Source organism: Lactuca virosa, chromosome 5 (genome assembly GCF_052849685.1).
Source record: "Lactuca virosa cultivar CGN04683 chromosome 5, Lactuca_virosa_CGN04683_v6, whole genome shotgun sequence".
NCBI classification, from domain to species: Eukaryota; Viridiplantae; Streptophyta; class Magnoliopsida; order Asterales; family Asteraceae; genus Lactuca; species Lactuca virosa.
In genome coordinates, this window is record NC_136430.1 from 44,005,169 (window position 1) to 44,028,053 (window position 22,885).

The window sequence follows — 22,885 nt, forward strand, 5'->3', positions numbered from 1 at the left end:
GGTATCAATTATTGAATTATTTTGTTGTTTTTAATTTTGTTGATTATCATTTATTTACATATGAATATGTTAATATGAATAAATTGTTGTCTTATTCATATATGAATAAACGTGTGATAATTGTAATTTCGAATTTATTATTTTTTTCGTTTTATTCATATATGAATAAGTTATGTTTTATTTTATATATTTTGAATCCTCATGAATTTTATGTATTCATATATGAATGTTTTATTCATATATGAATGTTTTTTGTTTTATTTATATGAGTTTCATGTATTCATATATATTATTGTTTTATTCATGCATTATTATTTTAGGTGGTGAATCTTCAAGTTCAGTACATGATGCGCAATATTGTGATGATATAATTGGAGAACATGTCTATAAGCCAGATGTACCTGTTCAACTTATTCCATTTAAGGGTTTAATCTTCAAATCATTAAAGTTGGCTATCAAAATGTATTCTGAGTATGCTGAAATTGGTGGTTTTGATGTTAGACTGAGCACACAGTCAAGGTTTGATAACAAGATTATAAAGAAGAAACATGTTATATGTAATCGTGGTGGTAAACAGAAAAAGAAATCTTGTGACACATTAGGTACAAGTGGTGTTAGGAGGAAACGAAATTCAAATTCAAGAGCTATTGGTTGTCAAGCAAAGATTATATTTGAATCTATGTATGGAACTCCAGATTATAAAGTTTTTCAGTTTGATGAACTTCACAACCATCCACTTGAGAAGAGAAGCGATTTAAAAAAAGCGAGACAAATGTCATATTCAGAAAAAGAGTTTATTGTGCGTGCTTCCACATAAAAAATAGGACCAACTATGGCTCATAAGTTGAGGGCAAGTCTGAGAGGTGGGTATGAGTTTGTAAAGCCCAAAGTAGTTGACTATAAAAATTTAAGGAGAGATATCAACAGGGTTATTGGTTATAAAGATGCCCAAATGATAGTAAACACAATGAATGACCGTCGAGCTCACTATCCAAATTACTCATTTGAGTTTAATTGTCAAGATGATGTTTTGGACTGTATGTTTTGGGCTGATGAAATGGAGAAGGCATATTATGCTGAATTTGGTGATGTTATCTCGTTTGATGCGACTTTCCGAACAAACAAGTAAGTTATTTTATCTACTTTTGTTTATAGCTTATTCATATATGAATATTTTTATATTCACTTATTAATACATCAAAAATTGACTTTAATGAACATTTTTTTTGTGTGTTAGGTATCGAATGGTTTTTGTTCCGTTTACTGCTATTGACCATCATAAAAAATCGATTACTGTTGGATCTGGGTTGCTAAGCAATGAAAGCATTGAGTCTTACTCTTGGTTGCTTAAAGCATTTCTTAAAACTCATGGGAAAGAACCAACACTTGTTTTAACCGATCAAGATGCTGCAATAAAACAAGCTGTTGAGAATGTGTTTCGTAATTCAAAGCACCGATTATGTATGTGGCATATAATGAAAAAGTTGAAAAAAAGGTATTATTTTAATATATTTCAAATATATTACTTATTAGTATATTCATTTATGAATATTGATTGTTATTTTACTTATTATTATTTATTCATTTATGAATATTTTTGTTTTAATACAGATATCAGATGATTTATTTACGAACACAGACTTTAGAAAAAGGTTTTCGAAGCTTTTTTGGGACATTAATATGAAACCTGATGTTTTTGAGGTGAAGTGGGGTTTGCTTATGAAGGAATTCAATCTTGAAGACACAAGATGGTTTAAAGACATGTTTACAATACGTGATTCATGGATACCTGGATATTTTAGTGATATTCCAATGTGTGGTTTGATGAAGACTACATCGAGGTCAGAGAGTATGAATTCATTCTTTAATACATACTCAGAAAGTGGGAACTTACTTTTGAATTTCATGATGAATTACGACACTGCCATTCAAAAGCAAAGGAATACTCAACGAGAGCTTGATAAGGCATCAAAGAAAGCATCATATAAAATGCAAACACCTCGAGAAATAGAACTGCAAGCATCAAAGGTTTATACAAGTACATTATTTTTTGAGGTGCAAAAAGAAATATATAAAGCATGTTTTTTCTATACATACTCATATGTTGGTATTCAAGATGGTTGGGAAGTTTACATTGTGCAGCACAACAACAATAAAAGTGAATTTAAATATGAATTTAAGGTAATTTTACTAGTTTTTTATGAAAAATGTAATAATATTCATATATGAATATGAGAATATTCATATATGAATATTAATATGAATATATGAATATATGAATATTATATGAATATATGAATATATGAGTGTTGATATGAGTATTCTTATATGAATGTAAATGTGTAAATTTTGTTTTTGTATCAGGTTGAAATAAAAGCTGAAGAGAAAGAAATAAATTGCAGTTGTGAACATTTTAAGCGTATGGGTGTTTTATGCAGACATGCTTTTACAATAATGATGAGATGTGGTGTTAAAGAAATTCCTGAAAGGTACATTTTGAAAAGATGGAGAAAGGATGTGATATCAAGAAATTATCATTTTAGTTCTGTTCAATCCGATTCAGGTGATTGTGAGAATGTAAAGCTAGTCAATGATTCATATTATAGTTTTGAATCATGTTTGGATATTGTAAGATATGACAAAAAGAGATTGACTTTGTTTGTTGAGAAACAACAAATGTTGTTGAAGGAATTTGAGAGTGATTATATTTCTCCTGGATTGAAAAGCAAGACAGATGGTGAAGTCGTATGCAAGCTTTTGGGTGTTACTATTCCTATTCCAGAAGAGATTAATATTCATGTTCCTGAAGTTCAAAGCAATAAAGGTTCTGGAATCAAGAAAAGAATTCCAAGTGCAGGTGAAGTAGCATATGAAAATTCTAAAAAAGAACATAGAATGTGTTCAGGATGTGGAAAATGAGTTCCACACAATTTACGTACTTATCCAGAAAGAGTTGGAGCTGCTAAATCAACAAAAGACAGTTAGGGATTTTTTAGTTTTTTTTTATGTTTTTTGGTTTTATTCATTTATGAATATATGCAGATAAAAACAATAAACAATAATATTCATGTATGAATAATACACATTTATATTGATATGGTAAATTGATATGTTGATATTTGTTTTTTAAATTACTATAAAATAAGTTATATTGATATTGTAAATTATTCATAAATGAATACAAATATGTGAAATTTGTTATACTAATAAATAAGTAATATTCATATCTGAACTTTTTTATGTTAATATCTGAACTTTGTTATACTAACATATTACTTTGAACTTATTCATAAATGAATATATCATATTCGTATTCATTTATGAATAAATAAAAATAAACTTTGAAAATATTTGAATATAAAAAAATGACATAAATAAGCAAACTTGTTTCTACTAATAAGTTAGTTATATTCATATCTGAAATTTGTTATTATACTGACATATTACTCCTAATTTAATCATAAATGAATATATCATATTCGTATTCATTTATGAATAAACATAAATAAACTTTGAAAATATTTAAATATAAAAAACTGACAGAAATAAGCGAATTTGTTTCTATTACATAATCATTCAACACAAGATAATAAAAGCTGTTCATAAGCATTTCACAAAATATTAAAACGAACATTTAACAAACCATCTAAAATTTGTTTTGCATAATCGTCTTACATGTACTTCAAATCCATTCATCTTCAACACAAACTGTTCTATAGCATCACACTTCATCACAAGCAATCATCAATATTCTTTTAACCTTTTTTGAATTGTTTGCATAGCCTTGTATGCAAGATCAGTACGCACTTTGAATTCAACTTTTTGATATTTTTCAGCAAGATCCAACACCTTAGCCTTCAACATGTTAATTTCAGAAGTAAGCATTATGTGTGCATACCTTTGCCTAAGCTTCTCTAAAGTAGTTTGTTGAATTGCACTTTCTTTATGAAGACATGGTTTCCACTTTGAGAGTGGTTGTCCCATATAGGTCTCCATATGTCTCATTGCAAAGATTCCACAATCAACTTTGTTTTTAACTGTTCTCCATGTCATTTCAAGTCGTTGGGGTTTGATACTTTCTTTTGAGATTGCAAGTGCTCTTGGATGGTTTATTTCTTTAAAGTATCTCACAAACAAATTTTTCTGATCATTAAATAAAATAAAAGTTAGATATGTAATAAATTGGTTCTTTTATGTTGTTGTGAATTGGGTACATACCAAAGGTTTCAATAGTACTCTGTATTTCCCTTCATAATCCCCCTCAACTGCACTGTTGTCTAGAATTTCAATTGATGGTTTCTTTAAGTTGAAGACAATCACAAAAATGTGAGCACTTTTAACAACTGGAAAGAATACCTGTTTTTATGTATATAATGGTAAGTATTTTGTTGATAAAATATATATATAAAATAACTTTAATTAACATACCATGTCAATATCTTTTATGTTCAAGATTTTTTTGTACATTGGTACTGTCATGAAAGTTCTCCTTGAATTTTTCATACTTTATTTCATCGGACAATGTTGAAGTTAGATAAGCAGTCTGTAACCAATATAATCATATGTGAATTTCAGTTGAATATATATAATTATATTAAAGAATACATCATATTTTGTATAATCATATGTGAATTTCAGTTGTAAAAAAATATAATATTCATAAATGAATACATCATATTGGTGTATTCATTTATCAATAAGGAAGGAATTAAGGTTAGAACATAAACTTACAGAAACTCCAACTTTCAAGAAGAGTCTGTATGGTGAATTTCCAAAATCCCTTTCCAGTTCTTGGTGGTTAAGTAAATCATACCAAGTGTCTAAAACTTCTCCAAAAATCTCTGTGTTTGCATATAGACTTTCCATAACTGCTCTTTCTGTTATCTGACCATATTTTGTCTGGACAACCACATCTCTGCAAATATATAATCAAAATGTCATAGATTATTATCTATATAATAATCATATATGAATGTATATAAAATAAAGTTACTTACGATGTATTGCCTTGTAAGTTGAACAACCATTCACAGACAATACTCTCCTGATGTGTCAGTTTGAGTTTTGTGTCTGTTATTCTGCATTTGAAAGGTGATTTGAAAGCATCATCAAGCTTCTTCTCTCTTGGTTGATCCAGATCATGCTTTGATGGTCCTACTTCAGTAGGAATTGATACAGAGATTGGATTTGGATTAAGAACATTTTTCTTTGCTAATCTGATAACAACCTTCTGATGGTCGTCTTTGATTTGTTTCTTTGTAAGTGGTTTTTTTGGTGAAGATTCATTAGATTTTTTACTTGAAATTTGATCTGAATCTTGACTGAGACCTAGACTAAAGCTTGGATGAGTATCGGCATGCCAGGAGATTTATCATATAAATAGTTGTAAGTTAATTATAATATTTGAGTTTATATTTTGAAATGTTTATCCAAATTGTTACCTCCTTTATTTCCTTTTGTCTTGTCAGGTTTTTCTCCTTTCTTGTTTTCATTTTCTGACTTTTTCTTTCTTGAAAGATAAAGAACTTTGATTAAGTAATTCATATGTGAATAAGTAATGTATTCATTTATGAATAAGTAATGCATATCATTATTTATGAATAAGAAATATTAAAATTTTATTTTGTTGTATATTGCGTTATTTATTTGTGAATAATAAAACTTATTATATTCATTTATTAGTGATTCAACTATTTACCTTTATCTTCTGCATTTCCTTTCTCAGTTTTTGTATGTTTATCTTCACCTCCATCTTTCGTGTTCTTAGCTTCTGTTCCTCATTTATTTCTATCTTCAGAGTTTTCCTTGCCTGAAACATATACATCATATATGAATATTTTTTATTTTTTATTCATTTATATAGTGTATTATTCACTTATGAATAAACAATATTATTAAAAAAATCAATATAAATATTGTAATATATTTTAAATCATTCATTTACCCGTATCATCTCCCTTTGTTTTTTCAACTTTTGTTCCTTGTTCATGTACACCTTCTGATTTTTCCTTTTCTGCAAGAGTATTAGTTTTACCTGTACTCATTGGTGACCCTGGTCAAAATTTAATAAACAAAATTGTTATTGTGTATTAATATTTTTATATATTTTTTTAAAATAAAAGTAAGACAAAATTTACCTATATCAATATTATCCAAAATAGTTTTCATTTCAGGGTGATTCCAGATTTCATCTTCTTGACTATTTAAACTTGAAATTCCAATTCCAAGGACATTGTCCACAATGTTGTCAACAACTTTATCCAACAAATTTTCATTTTCAGTTTGTTGAATAGTCTCTTCATGATTATTTTTTTCTTCATTATCATCAGCTTTTTTCTCTTCATCATTTTCATTTTGATTGTTCTTTCCATCTTTCTCTTTTACTTCAGTTTCACCTTCTTTTTGATTATTATCTCCATCATTCTTTATTCTTTCATTCTCTGCTTCATTTGAATCAAGCAAATAATCTTCTTCTGATTGACTTCCATCATTATCATTGTCTTCTTCACCATTTCCCTCTTTATCTTCATTTTCTTTTTGATCATTTGTTTTTGACCGATTATTGGTGTCAAATTGATTCCTTCAAATCCAGTTTAATTACTTGGAAATTCAAAAATAGTTGTGCCTTCTGTTTTTTCTTCACCAATTATATTTGTCATCTTTTCTTCGAAAATCCTAAAACTTTCCTTTTCAGGGAACTTTGTTATCACATCATTGAGCTTTAAATTCAGCTTTTCCTTCAGCCTCTCGAAACTATTAAGCATTTTAGATATTTTTGATTCATATGCCTATGTAATAAAAAGAAGTATGATTAGAATTTAATGTAATCATATATTATTAACATGTTCAAACTAATTACCTCAACAGAATGATCTTCATCTTTATCAGAATCACTGTCTTCGAGATCCGTATCTCCTTCATCTTGTTCATTAACAAATTCTTCGTTTAATTCTCCAAGTCTAAATCTACCTTTTTCTTGTTCAAATGTCTCTCGATATCTAATCTTCTCTGAACTCCAATAACAAATTGTTGGACGTTTACGTGTTACTGTTAAAGCTTCTGAGTGGATGTTATCAGCATAGAACAACTGCACATAAATGATAACTAATTGATATTCATATATGAACAAGTAATATTATTTTTTACTTATTCATATATGAATAAGTAATGTAAAGCATTACGTATGAACAAATATATTTTTCTTATTCATATATGAATATTTGCTATTAGTTTATGAATAATCAATATTATTAAAAATTGAGTATAAATATTATAATAACTTACCACCAAGAAAGCTGAAGGTCCAACAAAGAAGCTGGTATCTGAGTATGGTATGTATGAGTTTTTTGTTCTGACAAGACAGTCCAAAACATAGATGCACCAGTCTATGTTGCTGATATCTATTTTTCTTGAAATATAACTCAAGGGAAACAGGTTGCATTTTCCCATTGATGTTGACTCGCAAAACGTGTTGACAAAAAGAACTAGGAAGTTCAATTTGAAATTGAAATCAGCTTGTGTGGTAGAAACAATAACATTTTTTATTGCACTCAGTCGGATGATTGAATCTTTTTTAAATTGTTGCTTCCATTCATCATAACTTGTATCATCCTTAGGCCATTGATCCAGTTGTGTAAGTTTGGTTCCACCAATTGGTATGCCCAACATGTCATGAACAGACTCTGCTGTTACTTTCAGTTCCTTTCCTTCAATATCTATCACCATTCTCTCAGAATCAAATTTTTGAAGAACATAAAATCCCAGCTTCAGTGGTATATCTGTGATTTTCATTTTTAACAAAGCTCCAAAACCCATAGATCTTACAGATTATTTTTGTTCTTTGCTCATCCCAAGGATTATAGATAGTAATGCCTCTGGTGAACATCTGTTTTTCATTGACTAAAATTCTTTTACCATTGTTTTTTTTGTCTTTTTTGATTGGTGACTCCTTTTTTTTGCCTTCTTCGATGGATGACTACTTTCAAAACCAGAGTCTGAATCTTGTAGTTGTTGTTTTTCAGGAGTTTTCCTTTTTGATGGACTTTTTCTGCTTTGATGCTTTATTTTCTTTGGTACTTTTGTTTCTTTTTTATCTGGGAAATGAAAACATATAATATTTGAATAAGTTACTGACATATGAATATGATATATGCTCGTTCATTTATTAATATTTATTTATTACAAAAATATAACTAATATATACAATTTTATTCATATATGAATATATTAGATATGATAGGAATTTTGTACCTTTCACATTTTTCCTCTTCAAATCTGTTTCTATCATAGTTGTGGGGTCTTTATCAGAAATACAAATCTTCTTACCTTCATGAAAGAGTGAGTAGAAAATAAATAATTTTGAAATACATTTTACAAAGAAAATATATTATATTCATAAATGAATATAGAATATTCATTTATAAGATATGATATGTATTTTATACCTTTTTGATTTTTCTGCATTGATCTTGTTTCTCTCATTGTTGGTGAATCTTTATCGGAAATGTTAGTGTTCTTACCTTCATTCAATAGTAAGTAGAAGATAAATGAGTTTGATATTCACGAATGAATATTTGAATAAAACATATGTATTCATATTTTTTTATTCACATATGAATATGTTTTGTTATATTCATATGTGAATAGAACATATATAAGTCATTCTTGTTGTATTCACATTTGAATAATGTATGTATGGCAGCAAGTTATGTTCTATTCATATACGAATATAACATACATATTCACGAATGAATATTTGAATAAAACATATGTATTCATATTTTTTTATTCTCATATGAATATGTTTTGTTATATTCACATTTGAATAATGTATGTATGGCAGCAAGTTATGTTCTATTCATATGTGAATATAACATACATATTCACGAATGAATATTTGAATAAAACATATGTATTTATATTTTTTTATTCTCATATGAATATGTTTTGTTATATTCATATGTGAATAGAACATATATGCCATTCTTGTTGTATTCACATTTGAATAATGTATGTATGGCAGCAAGTTATGTTCTATTCATATGTGAATATAACATACATATTCACGAATGAATATTTGAATAAAACATATGTATTTATATTTTTTTATTCTCATATGAATATGTTTTGTTATATTCATATGTGAATAGAACATATATAAGTCATTCTTGTTGTATTCACATTTGAATAATGTATGTATGGCAGCAAGTTATGTTCTATTCATATACGAATATAACATACATATTCACGAATGAATATTTGAATAAAACATATGTATTCATATTTTTTTATTCTCATATGAATATGTTTTGTTATATTCACATTTGAATAATGTATGTATGGCAGCAAGTTATGTTCTATTCATATGTGAATATAACATACATATTCACGAATGAATATTTGAATAAAACATATGTATTTATATTTTTTTATTCTCATATGAATATGTTTTGTTATATTCATATGTGAATAGAACATATATGCCATTCTTGTTGTATTCACATTTGAATAATGTATGTATGGCAGCAAGTTATGTTCTATTCATATGTGAATATAACATACATATTCACGAATGAATATTTGAATAAAACATATGTATTTATATTTTTTTATTCTCATATGAATATGTTTTGTTATATTCATATGTGAATAGAACATATATAAGTCATTCTTGTTGTATTCACATTTGAATAATGTATGTATGGCAGCAAGTTATGTTCTATTCATATGTGAATATAACATACATATTCACGAATGAATATTTGAATAAAACATATGTATTCATATTTTTTTATTCTCATATGAATATGTTTTGTTATATTCATATATGAATAGAACATATATAAGTCATTCTTGTTGTATTCACATTTGAATAATGTATGTATGGCAACAAGTTATGTTCTATTCATATGTGAATATAACATACATATTCACGAATGAATATTTGAATAAAACATATGTATTCATATTTTTTTTATTCTCATATGAATATGTTTTGTTATATTCACATTTGAATAATGTATGTATGGCAGCAAGTTATGTTCTATTCATATGTGAATATAACATACATATTCACGAATGAATATTTGAATAAAACATATGTATTCATATTTTTTTATTCTCATATGAATATGTTTTGTTATATTCATATGTGAATAGAACATATATAAGTCATTCTTGTTGTATTCACATTTGAATAATGTATGTATGGCAGCAAGTTATGTTCTATTCATATGTGAATATAACATAAATATTCACGAATGAATATTTGAATAAAACATATGTATTCATATTTTTTTATTCTCATATGAATATGTTTTGTTATATTCACATTTGAATAATGTATGTATGGCAACAAGTTATGTTCTATTCATATGTGAATATAACATACATATTCACGAATGAATATTTGAATAAAACATATGTATTCATATTTTTTTATTCTCATATGAATATGTTTTGTTATATTCATATGTGAATAGAACATATATAAGTCATTCTTGTTGTATTCACATTTGAATAATGTATGTATGACAGCAAGTTATGTTCTATTCATATGTGAATATAACATACATATTCACGAATGAATATTTGAATAAAACATATGTATTCATATTTTTTTATTCTCATATAAATATGTTTTGTTATATTCACATTTGAATAATGTATGTATGACAGCAAGTTATGTTCTATTCATATGTGAATATAACATACATATTCACGAATGAATATTTAAATAAAACATATGTATTCATATTTTTTTATTCTCATATGAATATGTTTTGTTATATTCACATTTGAATAATGTATGTATGGCAGCAAGTTATGTTCTATTCATATGTGAATATAACATACATATTCACGAATGAATATTTAAATAAAACATATGTATTCATATTTTTTTATTCTCATATGAATATGTTTTGTTATATTCATATGTGAATAGAACATATATAAGTCATATTTTCTTATATTGTTATTCTCAATTGAACCCTCCTCTCTCTCTCTCTCTCTATATATATATATATATATATATATATATATATATATATATATATATATATATATATATATGTTTAAATATTTAAGAACTTTTGATTTATAAGAATATAAGAAAATAAAAAAAATAATGAATTATTAAAATTGATTTTTTTATATTTTAAATTTAAATAAATAAACAAAACAAACTAATAAGCTTTAATTTGGGAATTTTAAAATAAGAAGGTAAGTCCGTTAATGGAATTGATATTCATTTATTATTATATTTATTGTAATTATTAAATTAAAATATTATATGAAATTTATTAAAATAGACAAACTAATAAAATGACATTTGGAAAAGAAATTAATTCAAAATAACCACGTTTGACAAATTCAATAAGAATGTGACATGCGGCAAAAAAAAATAACATTCATTCATTAGAGTAGATATGATACCCATCAAAATTATTATTGAAAACTTGAGCCAAAACCATGTCTACGTAAATATGTTACCCATTTGTATATTGAATACTTGAGCCCAAAATCATAAATATTCGAACCTAAAAAAGGCCAAATTAACTTTCAAATGGAAGGTTACGACGAAACCCATTTTAAAGTCATATTTATTATAAACATACAGAACAACATCATGTGACATTTTCATAGTTCCTATAAAAAAACCTTAACATCCTAAACGAATCCAAACCGCGAGATATAAAATATGAACTGAAAACGCATTTATTGACGAAAATTTTAACATTTATCGTCACATACATTCTCTTATTAAATATTTTGACCTTAAACTTTATAGAGCTGGGTCTGTATATGACATGAGCTCCAACATATAACAAAGCTAAACAAATCGAGTTTTTCAAACACTATGTATGTATATTTTTATTTCTATTATCAACAACGGACCATTAAAAGTTGAAGCATGTAAGATTTGAACAAGTATCAACTTCATTTTAAAATGCTAGATTCCTAATATTTTCACTGGTAGACGTGTTTGTAGCTAGATATGAAAGTAATGCATGTGTATGTATGTAGTTAATGTTAGAGATGTTGATAATATTTGAAGTGGCATCATTGTTGGACTTCATTATGGACAGAATCATCTAATTTGGTTTTAGACTTATAGTCAAGTTTTGGAATATATCTCCAATTCAGATCAAATTTATTTTATTAATTAATACATATGTTTAAGCTATTTAAATTCTTGAATGAAACAATTTAGGATGCTTTAAAAATAACAATATGCTTCGGACGACTGTCAACATATTTCCTTTTCAGCCTTGATTTTACGAATTTAGCATGTTAGAAATAAAATATCACCTAAAACTAATTAATAAACAAAAAAAATTAATAAACAAATAAGTCGGTTTTGTAAAAAGTTATGTAAAATAGAATCAGTCTAAAATACATTTGTTATTATGGTAAGTGGAGGGACGGTGTTGAACCGGTGGAGGAAGGCCAAATAGAAAGCCTTAAGCCCCTTCTTGTTGGGTTACCTCGGAGCACAACACAAACACAACTATGTGAAAAATCCTTTGTTTATTTCACAATTTCCCGTTGTCTTGGCGGCAATTAAAGCCAAATTATATGGTATCTCAAATTTATTTATTATTATATTAAGAATAATTCATACGCTTCGATTGGTCGGTTTTGATTGAATAGGTTATGTAACTTGTATAAAATAGAAACTGCAATTTTAGATTCACATGATGAACCTCGGTTTCATAATAATTTATAGCGAATTAGTCTTCTCTACGCATTGGTGAAGGATTCTTGCATACAAGGTCGTTTTGGATGCTCCTAAAGAGTAGGGTCTAACACGGAACCTTATAACAATGACCGAGTCTTGGATATTTTTAGAAAAACTTAAGGTTTTGTGAAAGGTTTAATTGATTCGGTTTAATAGATTTTCAATTATAACTGGTTGTTGGTTATTCGGTTTCGATTTACTAGTTAAATCAAATAAAATTTCACTTGAAGAAAATATTAGATTGTTACCCTATTGCTATTAATTATTTAAGTTTGTCAAATATGTAAGAATATATACAATACAAATATAACTCAATTAATTATAAGGGATAATTATGTCAATGGTGGATGTTTTGTCTCTTAAATTAAATTGGAGTTCTCTTTCTATTGTTCAACAAACTTTCAATTAAACTTCTACCATATAAGCATGAAGGATTACAGAAAAAATTTTGTTATTAAAAAAAATTAACATTTAACCCCGTAAAATTGTTCGAATCCTTTTTGTCCGGCTACCAACCTCTTATCTCCAATATCTTGGGAACGTTAAGCTGCAATTTGATTGCTCTGTGCTAGCATATATTTCCCTAACAAAAAGACATCGAAGTAAGTCAGCAATCCTTCGTATTTTAATCCATTTTGCGATAGTAATTTTGTTTAAATAAATATAAATCGCGAAAACCAAGAACTCTTGGCGCCTATATAAGTCGATTTCACTTGGTTTATGGTTTTTTCAGAGCTTTTTTGAGTCTCTTCTCAGCTTCAAACAGAAAAAAACATAAGAAGAGATTTCAATGGCTCCTGGTTTATTGGCAAGCCCACTTTACAATGAACAGAATACGAATCGTGTGAAAGTGGGTGTCGTCAATGGAGTCGATCCAAGAATCAGGTTTGGTGGCACGAAACGTAAATCAGATTTGTTTTACGATCTGGGTACCAGTGATCTTCTGGAAAACGACGAAGATAAAGAAGGTCAAAACCGTTCAATCACATCCTTCTATTCTAAAAGATATTTGTCGATTCTTGACAATCCAAACTCTACTTGGCAGGAACCAGGCTTGACAGATGTATCTTTTGGGCATAACAAGATGAAAAGATCAAAAAGCTTGCCTGAATCGAGTTTCAACGATACATGTTCCTTAAATGCTGGAAATATGACTATCTATCGGAGTAAGAGCATGAATAGCTTGCCTAAGCTTCGTTTTCGTGACCATATATGGACATATACACAAAGGTATTTAGAAGCCGAGGCCATTGAGGACGCAATTTCAGAGTACGGAACTGTTGAGGATGATGGAAATAGAGACGGAATGCATTTAGTCCAATTACTCGTTTCATGTGCCGAAGCCGTTGCTTGTCGTGATAAAACTCATGCTTCGAGTTTGTTGGCTAAGCTTCGAGGTGACGCGCTTGTGTTCGGGTCATCTTTCCAAAGGGTTGCATCTTGTTTCATGCAGGGGCTCACAGACCGACTGGCGTTAGTGCAACCATTGGGTGCAGTCGGTCTGGTAGCCCCTACAAAAAACTTGAATGTCATCGCATTAGAGAAAAAGGAAGAAGCATTACGATTAGTCTACACGACTTGCCCACACATTCAATTTAGTCACTTTGTCGCCAACTTATCCATATTGGAAGCCTTTGAGGGAGAGAGTTATGTCCATGTCGTGGACCTAGGAATGACACAAGGTCTACGACACGGACATCAATGGCGTGCGTTGATCGAGAGTCTGGCTAGCCAGACTTCGACTCCACGTCGCCTAAGAATCACCGCAGTCGGACCCTGCATTAACCAGTTCGTTACTATCGGTAACGAACTGGAGGCCTATGCTCGAGAAAAGGGCATAAATTTCGAGTTTTCTACGGTGGAGAGCAGTTTGGAGACCCTTAAACCGGAGGACATTACGACCTACAAAAACGAAGTTCTGGTTATAAACAGTATTCTCCAACTTCACTGTGTTGTAAAAGAGAGTCGTGGTGCGTTAAACTCGGTTCTACAAATAATCCACGAGCTTGCCCCGAAAGTCATGGTTCTTGTTGAACAAGATTCGAACCATAACGGACCTTTCTTCATAGGGAGGTTCATGGAAGCACTACATTATTATTCGGCCATTTTCGATGCACTTGATGCGATGTTACCAAAATACAACACTAAACGGGCCAAAATCGAACAGTTTTACTTTGCGGAAGAAATCAAGAACATTGTGAGTTGTGAAGGGCCTAATAGGGTGGAAAGGCATGAGAGGGTGGATCAATGGAGGAGGCGAATGAGTAGGGCAGGGTTCCAGGCTTCACCGATCAAAATGGTGAGTAGAGCTAAACAATGGCTTGCGAAGCTCGAGGTTTGTGAAGGGTACACCATTGCGGAAGAGAAAGGTTGTCTGGTTCTGGGTTGGAAATCGAAGCCCATTGTGGCTGTGTCTTGCTGGAAACCTTAAGAGAAATCGAGATGAGGTTTCCTGTTCTTGACTTCTTCTCGGCCAATAAAACGCTATTTTCATATTTCAATAAGATTACATATAACTCATCTCTATGAGCATATATAGAGATGTAACATCCAATACCAATGGTGACAACATTGAATTTTGGGGGTTAGAGAAATAAAAATTAGGTTATCCAAGAAAATTAAAGAATGTCAACATGTTTAAACCGTGAAGCGGATTAATTTGAATTTTAAAATAAATTTCATCATCGACAAATAAAATAAAAACTAATAAATTAATTGAAAAAAAATATATCAAATGGTTTAGACATCACCGACAGTATATAATAAATAATAAATTGTTTAATAAAGAAAACATGATTTTAAACTTGAGTAATAGTTTTTGAATGATATTTAAGATGTTAATTTTAATTATGTATTAAAAAATAAAGAAAAAACATAAAATTTCCGATCTAACGTGTTTTGGTGTTTTGACTCGATCATAAAGGTGATGAGTACTCATCTTTGGGTTCCATTCCTTCCCTAAAAGCGCCCACATCGGTGCTCTTTCAAGTCCTTGCAAAACATGTTAATTAAACATCATATTTCAATTGTTGCAAAGAGAAATAGTGGACCCCTTAATATAAAAATCATTAAAACAGAGTAGTTAAATATTATTAGACTATGGTTGATTAACATTAATAAACTCCATAAAATGACTTTTATAACCTTTATTTATTTATGTATTTTATACTTTGAACAAAGTTTATTTAAAATAAATAAACAAACTCACCCTCACCCTACCTCACTCCAATAAAACACCTGATACGATCGATGACCAGACCTTGCCAAGTTTCTTTCCTTCGTGTTCTTCAATTACTCACAACCACCACCACACTCTTCAACATCAACCAAAATCAATGGCTCCATGACACCCGAAGATAATGTGGCGATGGGGAGTTGTTTAAGTGCTATGTTGAAGCAATGGTTAAGGGCCGAAGCATATTTGAGAGTACCATACACCACGGAATGGTGTAGCCGACAGTAACGACGGTACCAACTCACTCCATCCCCCTTTGTCCACCCTAAGTGTTACCATCCTTAACTGAAACTTTATGTTTAGTCTTCCATCATTGTCGGTTACCTACTTTCCTTAACCATAATTTAGGTGACAAGAATGTTTAATTCAATACTAAAAAACTTATAGATTTAGATTATTTGTAGGTTATTATCAAATTACTTAAACACCACAACTAATGATGTGATTAAATAGATACATCATCTTTAACACCTATTGAACACTATTAAGAACATTTACTTAAGCTTTACACTTAGAATTTTTAGTTGGTGAACAACAATTAATCACACTAATATGCAATACCATAACTAACATGGAGGAGGTACCAAGGGTTTTTGACCTAACGATATCAAGGTGTTTGAAAAGCTAATCATCCCTTATAGGTTGAGGCTTCAAGTCATTTGATGGACAAATGAGTAGTTTAAGAGTATGATTTAGAGATTGTGTGTTAGTCGTTCTAAAAAAACTCACATGGAAGAGGTAAATGTATAGTAATGTCTTACTAAAGGTTCTAAAAAACTTGTCATGGCGCACCATGGCTCCAAAGTTTGTACTTGACGTCACGCTTTAACAAAATGTTGTCTTAAGTCATATATGTATGTAAAAATGAATAATAATAGAATATATATATATATATATATATATATATATATATATATATATATATATATATATTAAGTATATATAAAATTGTCGTCTTAAGTCAAGTTTTACACACGACATGGCTCGCAAACTACTCGTAGAAACTTGAGACTTGCTATTGTCACCAAGTCACGTCTAACGTTATTTAAAGCATTAGTCATACTTATGCAAGTACTTGAACCTAGGACGTGATCACTTGTGGATATTTTACCTCTCTATCACCAAGTCAAACCTTTTAGCATACTTAGTCTGGATGGACTAACCACCAAAGGGCCTCTAGCCCGAGATATGATCAGTTTGGCCTAGTTTTATCAAATGTTGTGAAATTAGTTAATTTTTATGGTCACCGATTCAAATCTCACTACAAGCAAAATGTGTATATTTAGTAGTAAATATTATTTTTTTTGAAAATTAGATGGAGATTTTATCATTTGACAATGACAATGAAAAAAACCTAGAAAAAAAAAATACAAGAACAAGAGGTCTCATTGGAAGATGATGACTATACACGTAGGATGATAAGGATAGGACCTTGACAAAGAATATAAAATAAGAACGAATATGATGTCAACTAATTATGATCATTATTTGTCTCATTTGTCACCAAACCAATATGTTATATTATTTGTTTTGTTGTTTATATTTTTATATTTCAGTACTACTAGAACTAAAATATATTACTCAAAATTCAAAAAATCTGATATATGTTGCTATCTTGTATTTGTTTTTCTCCCAAAGGGCCACACGACTTGAAGCAATAAAGAAGACAATCATTTTGGCCATTATTGTTGTTAGTAATTTTCTCAATCAATTCCTCTAACAGAATCAATTCCTTTAAATCGTGCATGTACCTTTGTGTTGTTTCACAACTAATGCAGCCAAACTACAACTACCACTGATGGGTCAATTTTTCAAGCTAAAATTACCCATCAAAAAACAATCCCAATTTTTGTTTTTATGATTCACTTTTCGAGAAATTCTATGTAGGCGAGAGCAATCGCAATGTGCTGCCCATAAAAACTAAAAAAGGGAACCACCTGATGCTTTTTCACTGACAGATGCACATTCACTAGTCATTTAATATGTTTTTTGCCATGAAAAGAGAGATTTGATTCATTAATTTGCTAATTCAAGGCTTCACATATGCTCCTTTCTTCCACAAAAACATACTGTTTTGAGCCTCAAGTGGGGTGGTCCCCTACTCCCACCCACCCCCCATGCCAACACATCAGCAATATACAGTTTAGTTAACTACTTATCTTATTTAACGTATCTTCTTTGAACACATGTCCTCAAGTGACCCCAAACCCATGTCAAATATATTAAGATTTCCATTCTTCTAATCTACTAGCACTCAACTCATCAATCTCAAATACTTGTTCTCTCTAGAAACCTAAAATGAAGGTGACTATACTTTCAAAAGAAGTTATCATACCATCAAATGCAACCCCTTCCAACCTCAAAACCTACAAACTCTCCTACATAGATCAACAAATCCATCATCATCATATCCCATTCATTCTTTACTACTCATATGATGCATCCATCACCACCATATCACAGTCCAAAATGACCACCAAACTCAAAACCTCACTCTCCAAAACCTTGACTCATTTCTACCCTTTAGCCGGAAGGTTGACCAACAACCAAAACGCCATTGACTGTACCGATGAAGGTGTTCAGTTTTCAGTAGCCAGAGTCGAGTGTAATCTCATGACCATCATCACAACTCCAGTCATCGAAGAATTGAAACAACTTGTGTTGATAGGATCATCATCATCATCATCATGTGTTGAAGAACAACAGGTGGCTATCCAAGTTAACTTGTTCGATTGTGGTGGCATAGCAGTTGGTGTATCCATGTCTCATAGAGTAGCAGACGCGTGTAGCTTTTCGTCTTTCGTAAGCCACTGGTTCGCGATAGCAAAAGGACCCGAGAGTCCGTTGACAGGTCCGGGTCTTGACTCGGCGGTTCTATTCCCTCCAGTGGACTCGTATGAATACAGTGGAAGGGGTCCACCAGTTGGCAACCCATTCAAGAAACTTGTAACCAAGAGGTTTGTGTTCAGTTCCTTAGCAATAAAGGAACTGAAACACAAAGTTGTCAAGGCCGATACGACCCTGGTGGGGTTGAACCCCACCAGGGTCGAGGTGGTGACGGCCTTGATATGGAAGTGCATGGCCACCGTGTCTAGTTGTAAAGACTCGGTGGCTTTTCATGTGGTAAACTTTAGGAGAAAGATGGTGCCTTCGTTAAAAGATCAACAATTCGGGAATCTTTTTCAGATGGCTAGTGCAGTGGCTCATGAGACAACAGACATGGGTTATCTTGTGGGGAAACTGAGGGGGTCTTTTAGGAAGATTGATGGTGAGTACTTGAAGAGTTTGATTGGTGAAAATGGGGTTGAGATAGCGAGAGATAATTTTAGAGAAATAAAAAAGTATATTAGTCAGAAAGGTTTAGGGGTGTTCAGGTTTAGTAGTTGGTGTAGGTTTAGTGTTAATGAAAGTGATTTTGGGTGGGGGAAGCCGGTTTGGATTAGTGGTACTGATTATAATAATGAGAATTCTATAATGCTTATGGATTCAAGTAGTGATGATGGAATTGAAGCATGGGTTGTGTTGAGTGAAGATAAAATGCACAAGTTGGAACAGGATACTGAGCTTCAGACATTTGTTACATTTTAAACTCTTGAACCACTTTCATTTGTTGAAATGGTTTGGAGCTTTTGTACGTAAATGGTTTGCCAATATAAGTTTTATCTTGTTAGACGTGGATTGGAACTTTTTATTTAATCAATTCTTTTCTGTGCTGATGAACTTTTTATTTTTTGTTTATGGTGCCTTCTAATGGAAAATTTTTGTGCACTTTACACCAAGGACCACTAGTTGTAGAAATGCATTCCAAAAGCCAATAACAGATCATTAGAAGTCAAAGTGCACACAAATTGCAAAAGTTTAACAGATCAGTAAATGAGAGTTTGAGGGTGCAAGAACAAACCCTAGCTAAATTGCCAAAAAGAATGGTTGTTGTTTCTCATGGACAATAAGGGATTTTACCATCAATTGGTCCCCAGTTGTCATCACCTTCATCATTAACTGCCTTTTTTCGTGGAACTTCCTCCTTTTTGGCCTTTGGTTGTGATCGCCTGTAAACAAACATACATCTTTAAAAGGAATTCCACAAACCCCGGGTACATCATCATGATCAGACATTCTAATGCTATAAATATATCATAAAATCTAAGAATAGAATTAAGTTAAGAGTTAAGAGTTAAGACACATTTGTGGGCATATCTAAAGTGGATTCAAGTAACTAGTCTAGAAGAATTCCAACTCAAACCAAGTGCAAATGGAAGCTCTATGGGAAGCCAATATTCAAACCTATACATGCATCCAATTTAAAACTGAAGATGCTTTGGCCATTTTGATTACCAAACTAACACAATGTTATGGAATCTGATTTGGAACCAGATAACAATTTCTTGGATCCAAGCATCTCAAAGTTATTTTGACAGTTAGTATTTAGGAAGACGTTTTTCTAGCTGTTATAAAAGGAGGCTGCTTAGATTCATGTATCATTATAATTTATCAGAATAATGTAAAAACCTAGCAACAAATGCACATGTAGACAAATTACTGAAGGGGTATCTGGACCCTGTTGCAATAATCCGTTTGATGGTGGTTCGCAAAACTGATTCTAAAACTAAAATTACCTATAACCATCTCCGAGTATCATCAAATTATTGTGTGATTAATTGATTCTGATTCTTGAAGTAGGAATAATCAGATTATTGATTCTGATAATCTGCCTCGAAAGGTAAAATTACCTAATCAAATGAATAATTGCTTTGATATCGCACATCCAAACACCACCTGAACCACCTAAACATTGTCTTTAATTTTTAGTTTTCTGCAAATGTAATATGTCTGACTATAGATCTTAATAATTCTATGATCAAAAATTTGATTCGAGTTTTTGAGTAGATATTAATTCGAGACTATCAACTAAAAACTTGATTAACAAAATCCTCAATTCTGAGCTGAAGTTAAACAAGATCCACCAGATATAATGTATATGTACGCAGTAGATTTAATAATCGGAAACGAACTAACGAAGGAAAATCATTACCTTCTGGCTCTTCGTCTAGCAGCATCACGAATTTTCCGTTTTCGCTTCTCCTGATTAGTCTCGAAGAACCTCCTGCGTTTCGCCTCTTGTACAATATTTGCTCTGAAAACCTCTCGTCGGAACCGACCGACCAGACTATCTTCGGATTCATCAGGATACGCGATCACCTGAAGGTTGTATGCGGATTTGAAACATAATGTATTTGAAAACGCAAGCGCGGGAAACATAACTGTTTGGAGATCAGGACAGACTTCACGATTTACGGGGGTTATCAGAGTCTGCCTGATCGTCAGGGTCTTCGATGACGGTGCATTACTGGAAGAGGAGGCGGAGGAGATAGAAATGGTGGTCGGAGGTGGTGAAGAAGAAGATAGAGAAAGGGAGGAGAGAGAGTTCAACAGAGATGCAGAAGAAGAAGAAGAAGAAGAAACTGCCATGGAAAAGGGTTTTAGCAGGGGTTCTTTGTTGCCATGGCTTTTATGTTCCTCCGATATTTCCCAAGTCATCGTCGTCGAGAGTAAGTTTACAAAAATCATCCCTAGTCTATACATGGACAGACATCTTTCGTACTTGAAATTTTAATTTTATACTTCTAGTCCAAATATATATCATAATAAAAAATCATCCCTAGTCTCTATACGTTGAGGAGACATCTTTGGTAGGGCTGTAAACGAACTGAACGTTCAACGAACTGTTCGTGAATTGTTCGGCGGGAAATTCGTTTATGTTCGTTTATTTAATAAATGAACGAACATGAACACAAATTTTCGTTCGTTTAGTTAAACGAACGAACATGAACAATGGTTCCGTTCGTTCAATTATGTTCGTGAACGTTCGTTTATGTTGTTCGTTTACGTTTGTTTATGTTCGTTCATATAAGTTCCTTTTATCTTCATATATGTTTAATTGTGTTTGATTACATTACTATATTATATGTTCATATATGTTTGTTTATCTTTGTTCCTTTATGTTCGTTTGTTTACGTTCGATTAGCACGTTCACGAACATAAACGAACGAACATGAACAATGTAATTTGTTAAACGAACGAACATGAACAAGAAAACTCGTCCGTTTAACCGTTCATGTTTGTTCATTTGTTCGGTTAACTTAAACGAAAGAATATGAACAAGCTTCGTTCGTGTTCGTTTGGTTCGTTTACAGCCCTAATCTTTGGTATTTAATTTTGGGAAAATGACTCTTGAGGGTAACTAACTATTGTGTTTGTTTTCATTTGGTCCTTTTTTTTTGTACTCAATATACCATCGAACTTGTTGTTTGTGTTCACCATAACCCTTTTGACCGGCTTTTAACCTATGATAGTCGGTCAAAGGGTTATGGTGAACACAAACAACAAGTTCGATGGTATATTGAGTACAAAAAAAAAGGAAATGGACCAAATGAGAACAAACTCAACAGTTGGTTACCCTCTTGAGTCATTTTCCCCGAAAAGTTAAATGAAATTAAAGTTGCAAAATTATCAAAGACTGCAACCTTCTTTGGCCACAACGTATCTGAAGAGCGTTTCGGAGGGGTAACTTCGTTAAAACATGGTCTATGTTATGATTACTGTGGTTAGCTGTCAACACCTCTCTACAAAAAGGATATGACTGTGTATGAGATGTATATTTATCAACATAAACGTTTACCTCAAGGTATATTATGGTGATGTGTCTGCAAAAGTTGCATGATATTGTACATATTGATGTTGTATCTTATCTCATGAATTCGATCTTAAAGCTAAGTAAACTCAAAAATCACAACACTTGTGATTCCACTCGTTTGTAGACTTGTCTAGAATCCATGATACGATAAATCATTTGATTAGAAATGTAAATGTAGTCATGAAATGCACCTGCTTAGTCAAGATTCCCCCAA

The 22,885-nt window shown here is 31.0% G+C and overlaps 3 protein-coding genes and 1 pseudogene across 4 annotated transcripts; 3 read left to right on the forward strand and 1 right to left on the reverse strand.

The window, feature by feature from the left end:
- The first annotated feature begins 832 nt into the window (after positions 1-832).
- LOC145111192 (protein FAR1-RELATED SEQUENCE 5-like) lies at positions 833-2,919 on the forward strand. Its single transcript, XM_079047488.1, has 4 exons — positions 833-1,125; positions 1,238-1,433; positions 1,612-2,181; positions 2,365-2,919. Exons 1-4 carry the CDS (start codon positions 833-835, stop codon positions 2,917-2,919), a joined length of 1,614 nt encoding a protein of 537 aa, XP_078903614.1.
- Positions 2,920-13,111: 10,192 nt separating this feature from the next.
- On the reverse strand, positions 13,112-21,499 carry LOC145111620 (small ribosomal subunit protein bS21c-like). 2 transcript variants are annotated; one of them, XM_079047885.1, is made up of 3 exons: positions 21,010-21,499; positions 19,879-20,026; positions 13,112-13,325 (listed from the first exon to the last, which is right to left on the reverse strand). In XM_079047885.1, exons 1-2 carry the CDS (start codon positions 21,444-21,446, stop codon positions 19,915-19,917), a joined length of 549 nt encoding a protein of 182 aa, XP_078904011.1. In that variant the 5' UTR covers positions 21,447-21,499; the 3' UTR covers positions 13,112-13,325; positions 19,879-19,914. The 2 variants fall into 2 exon arrangements, with proteins under 2 accessions (XP_078904011.1, XP_078904010.1); XM_079047884.1 differs by lacking the exon at positions 13,112-13,325 and having other exon boundaries at positions 19,776-20,026.
- Positions 13,461-15,173, forward strand: LOC145111193 (GRAS family protein RAD1 pseudogene; annotated as a pseudogene).
- LOC145115676 (stemmadenine O-acetyltransferase-like) lies at positions 18,217-19,649 on the forward strand. Its single transcript, XM_079052025.1, has one exon. It carries the CDS (start codon positions 18,276-18,278, stop codon positions 19,563-19,565), a length of 1,290 nt encoding a protein of 429 aa, XP_078908151.1. The 5' UTR covers positions 18,217-18,275; the 3' UTR covers positions 19,566-19,649.
- Positions 21,500-22,885: the final 1,386 nt, after the last annotated feature.

What these genes read in the sequence shown, in the direction of transcription:
- LOC145111192 (XM_079047488.1), top strand. Translation starts at nt 833, where the DNA reads ATGGCTCATAAGTTGAGGGCAAGTCTGAGAGGTGGGTATGAGTTTGTA. An exon ending in GCGACTTTCCGAACAAACAA is followed by an intron (nt 1,126 to 1,237) that starts GTAAGTTATTTT and finishes TTTGTGTGTTAG; the next exon opens with GTATCGAATGGTTTTTGTTC. An exon ending in AATTTAAATATGAATTTAAG is followed by an intron (nt 2,182 to 2,364) that starts GTAATTTTACTA and finishes TTTTTGTATCAG; the next exon opens with GTTGAAATAAAAGCTGAAGA.
- LOC145115676 (XM_079052025.1), top strand. Translation starts at nt 18,276, where the DNA reads ATGAAGGTGACTATACTTTCAAAAGAAGTTATCATACCATCAAATGCA.
- LOC145111620 (XM_079047885.1), bottom strand. Translation starts at nt 21,446, where the DNA reads ATGGCAGTTTCTTCTTCTTCTTCTTCTTCTGCATCTCTGTTGAACTCT. An exon ending in GCTAGACGAAGAGCCAGAAG is followed by an intron (nt 20,027 to 21,009) that starts GTAATGATTTTC and finishes GTTTGTTTACAG; the next exon opens with GCGATCACAACCAAAGGCCA.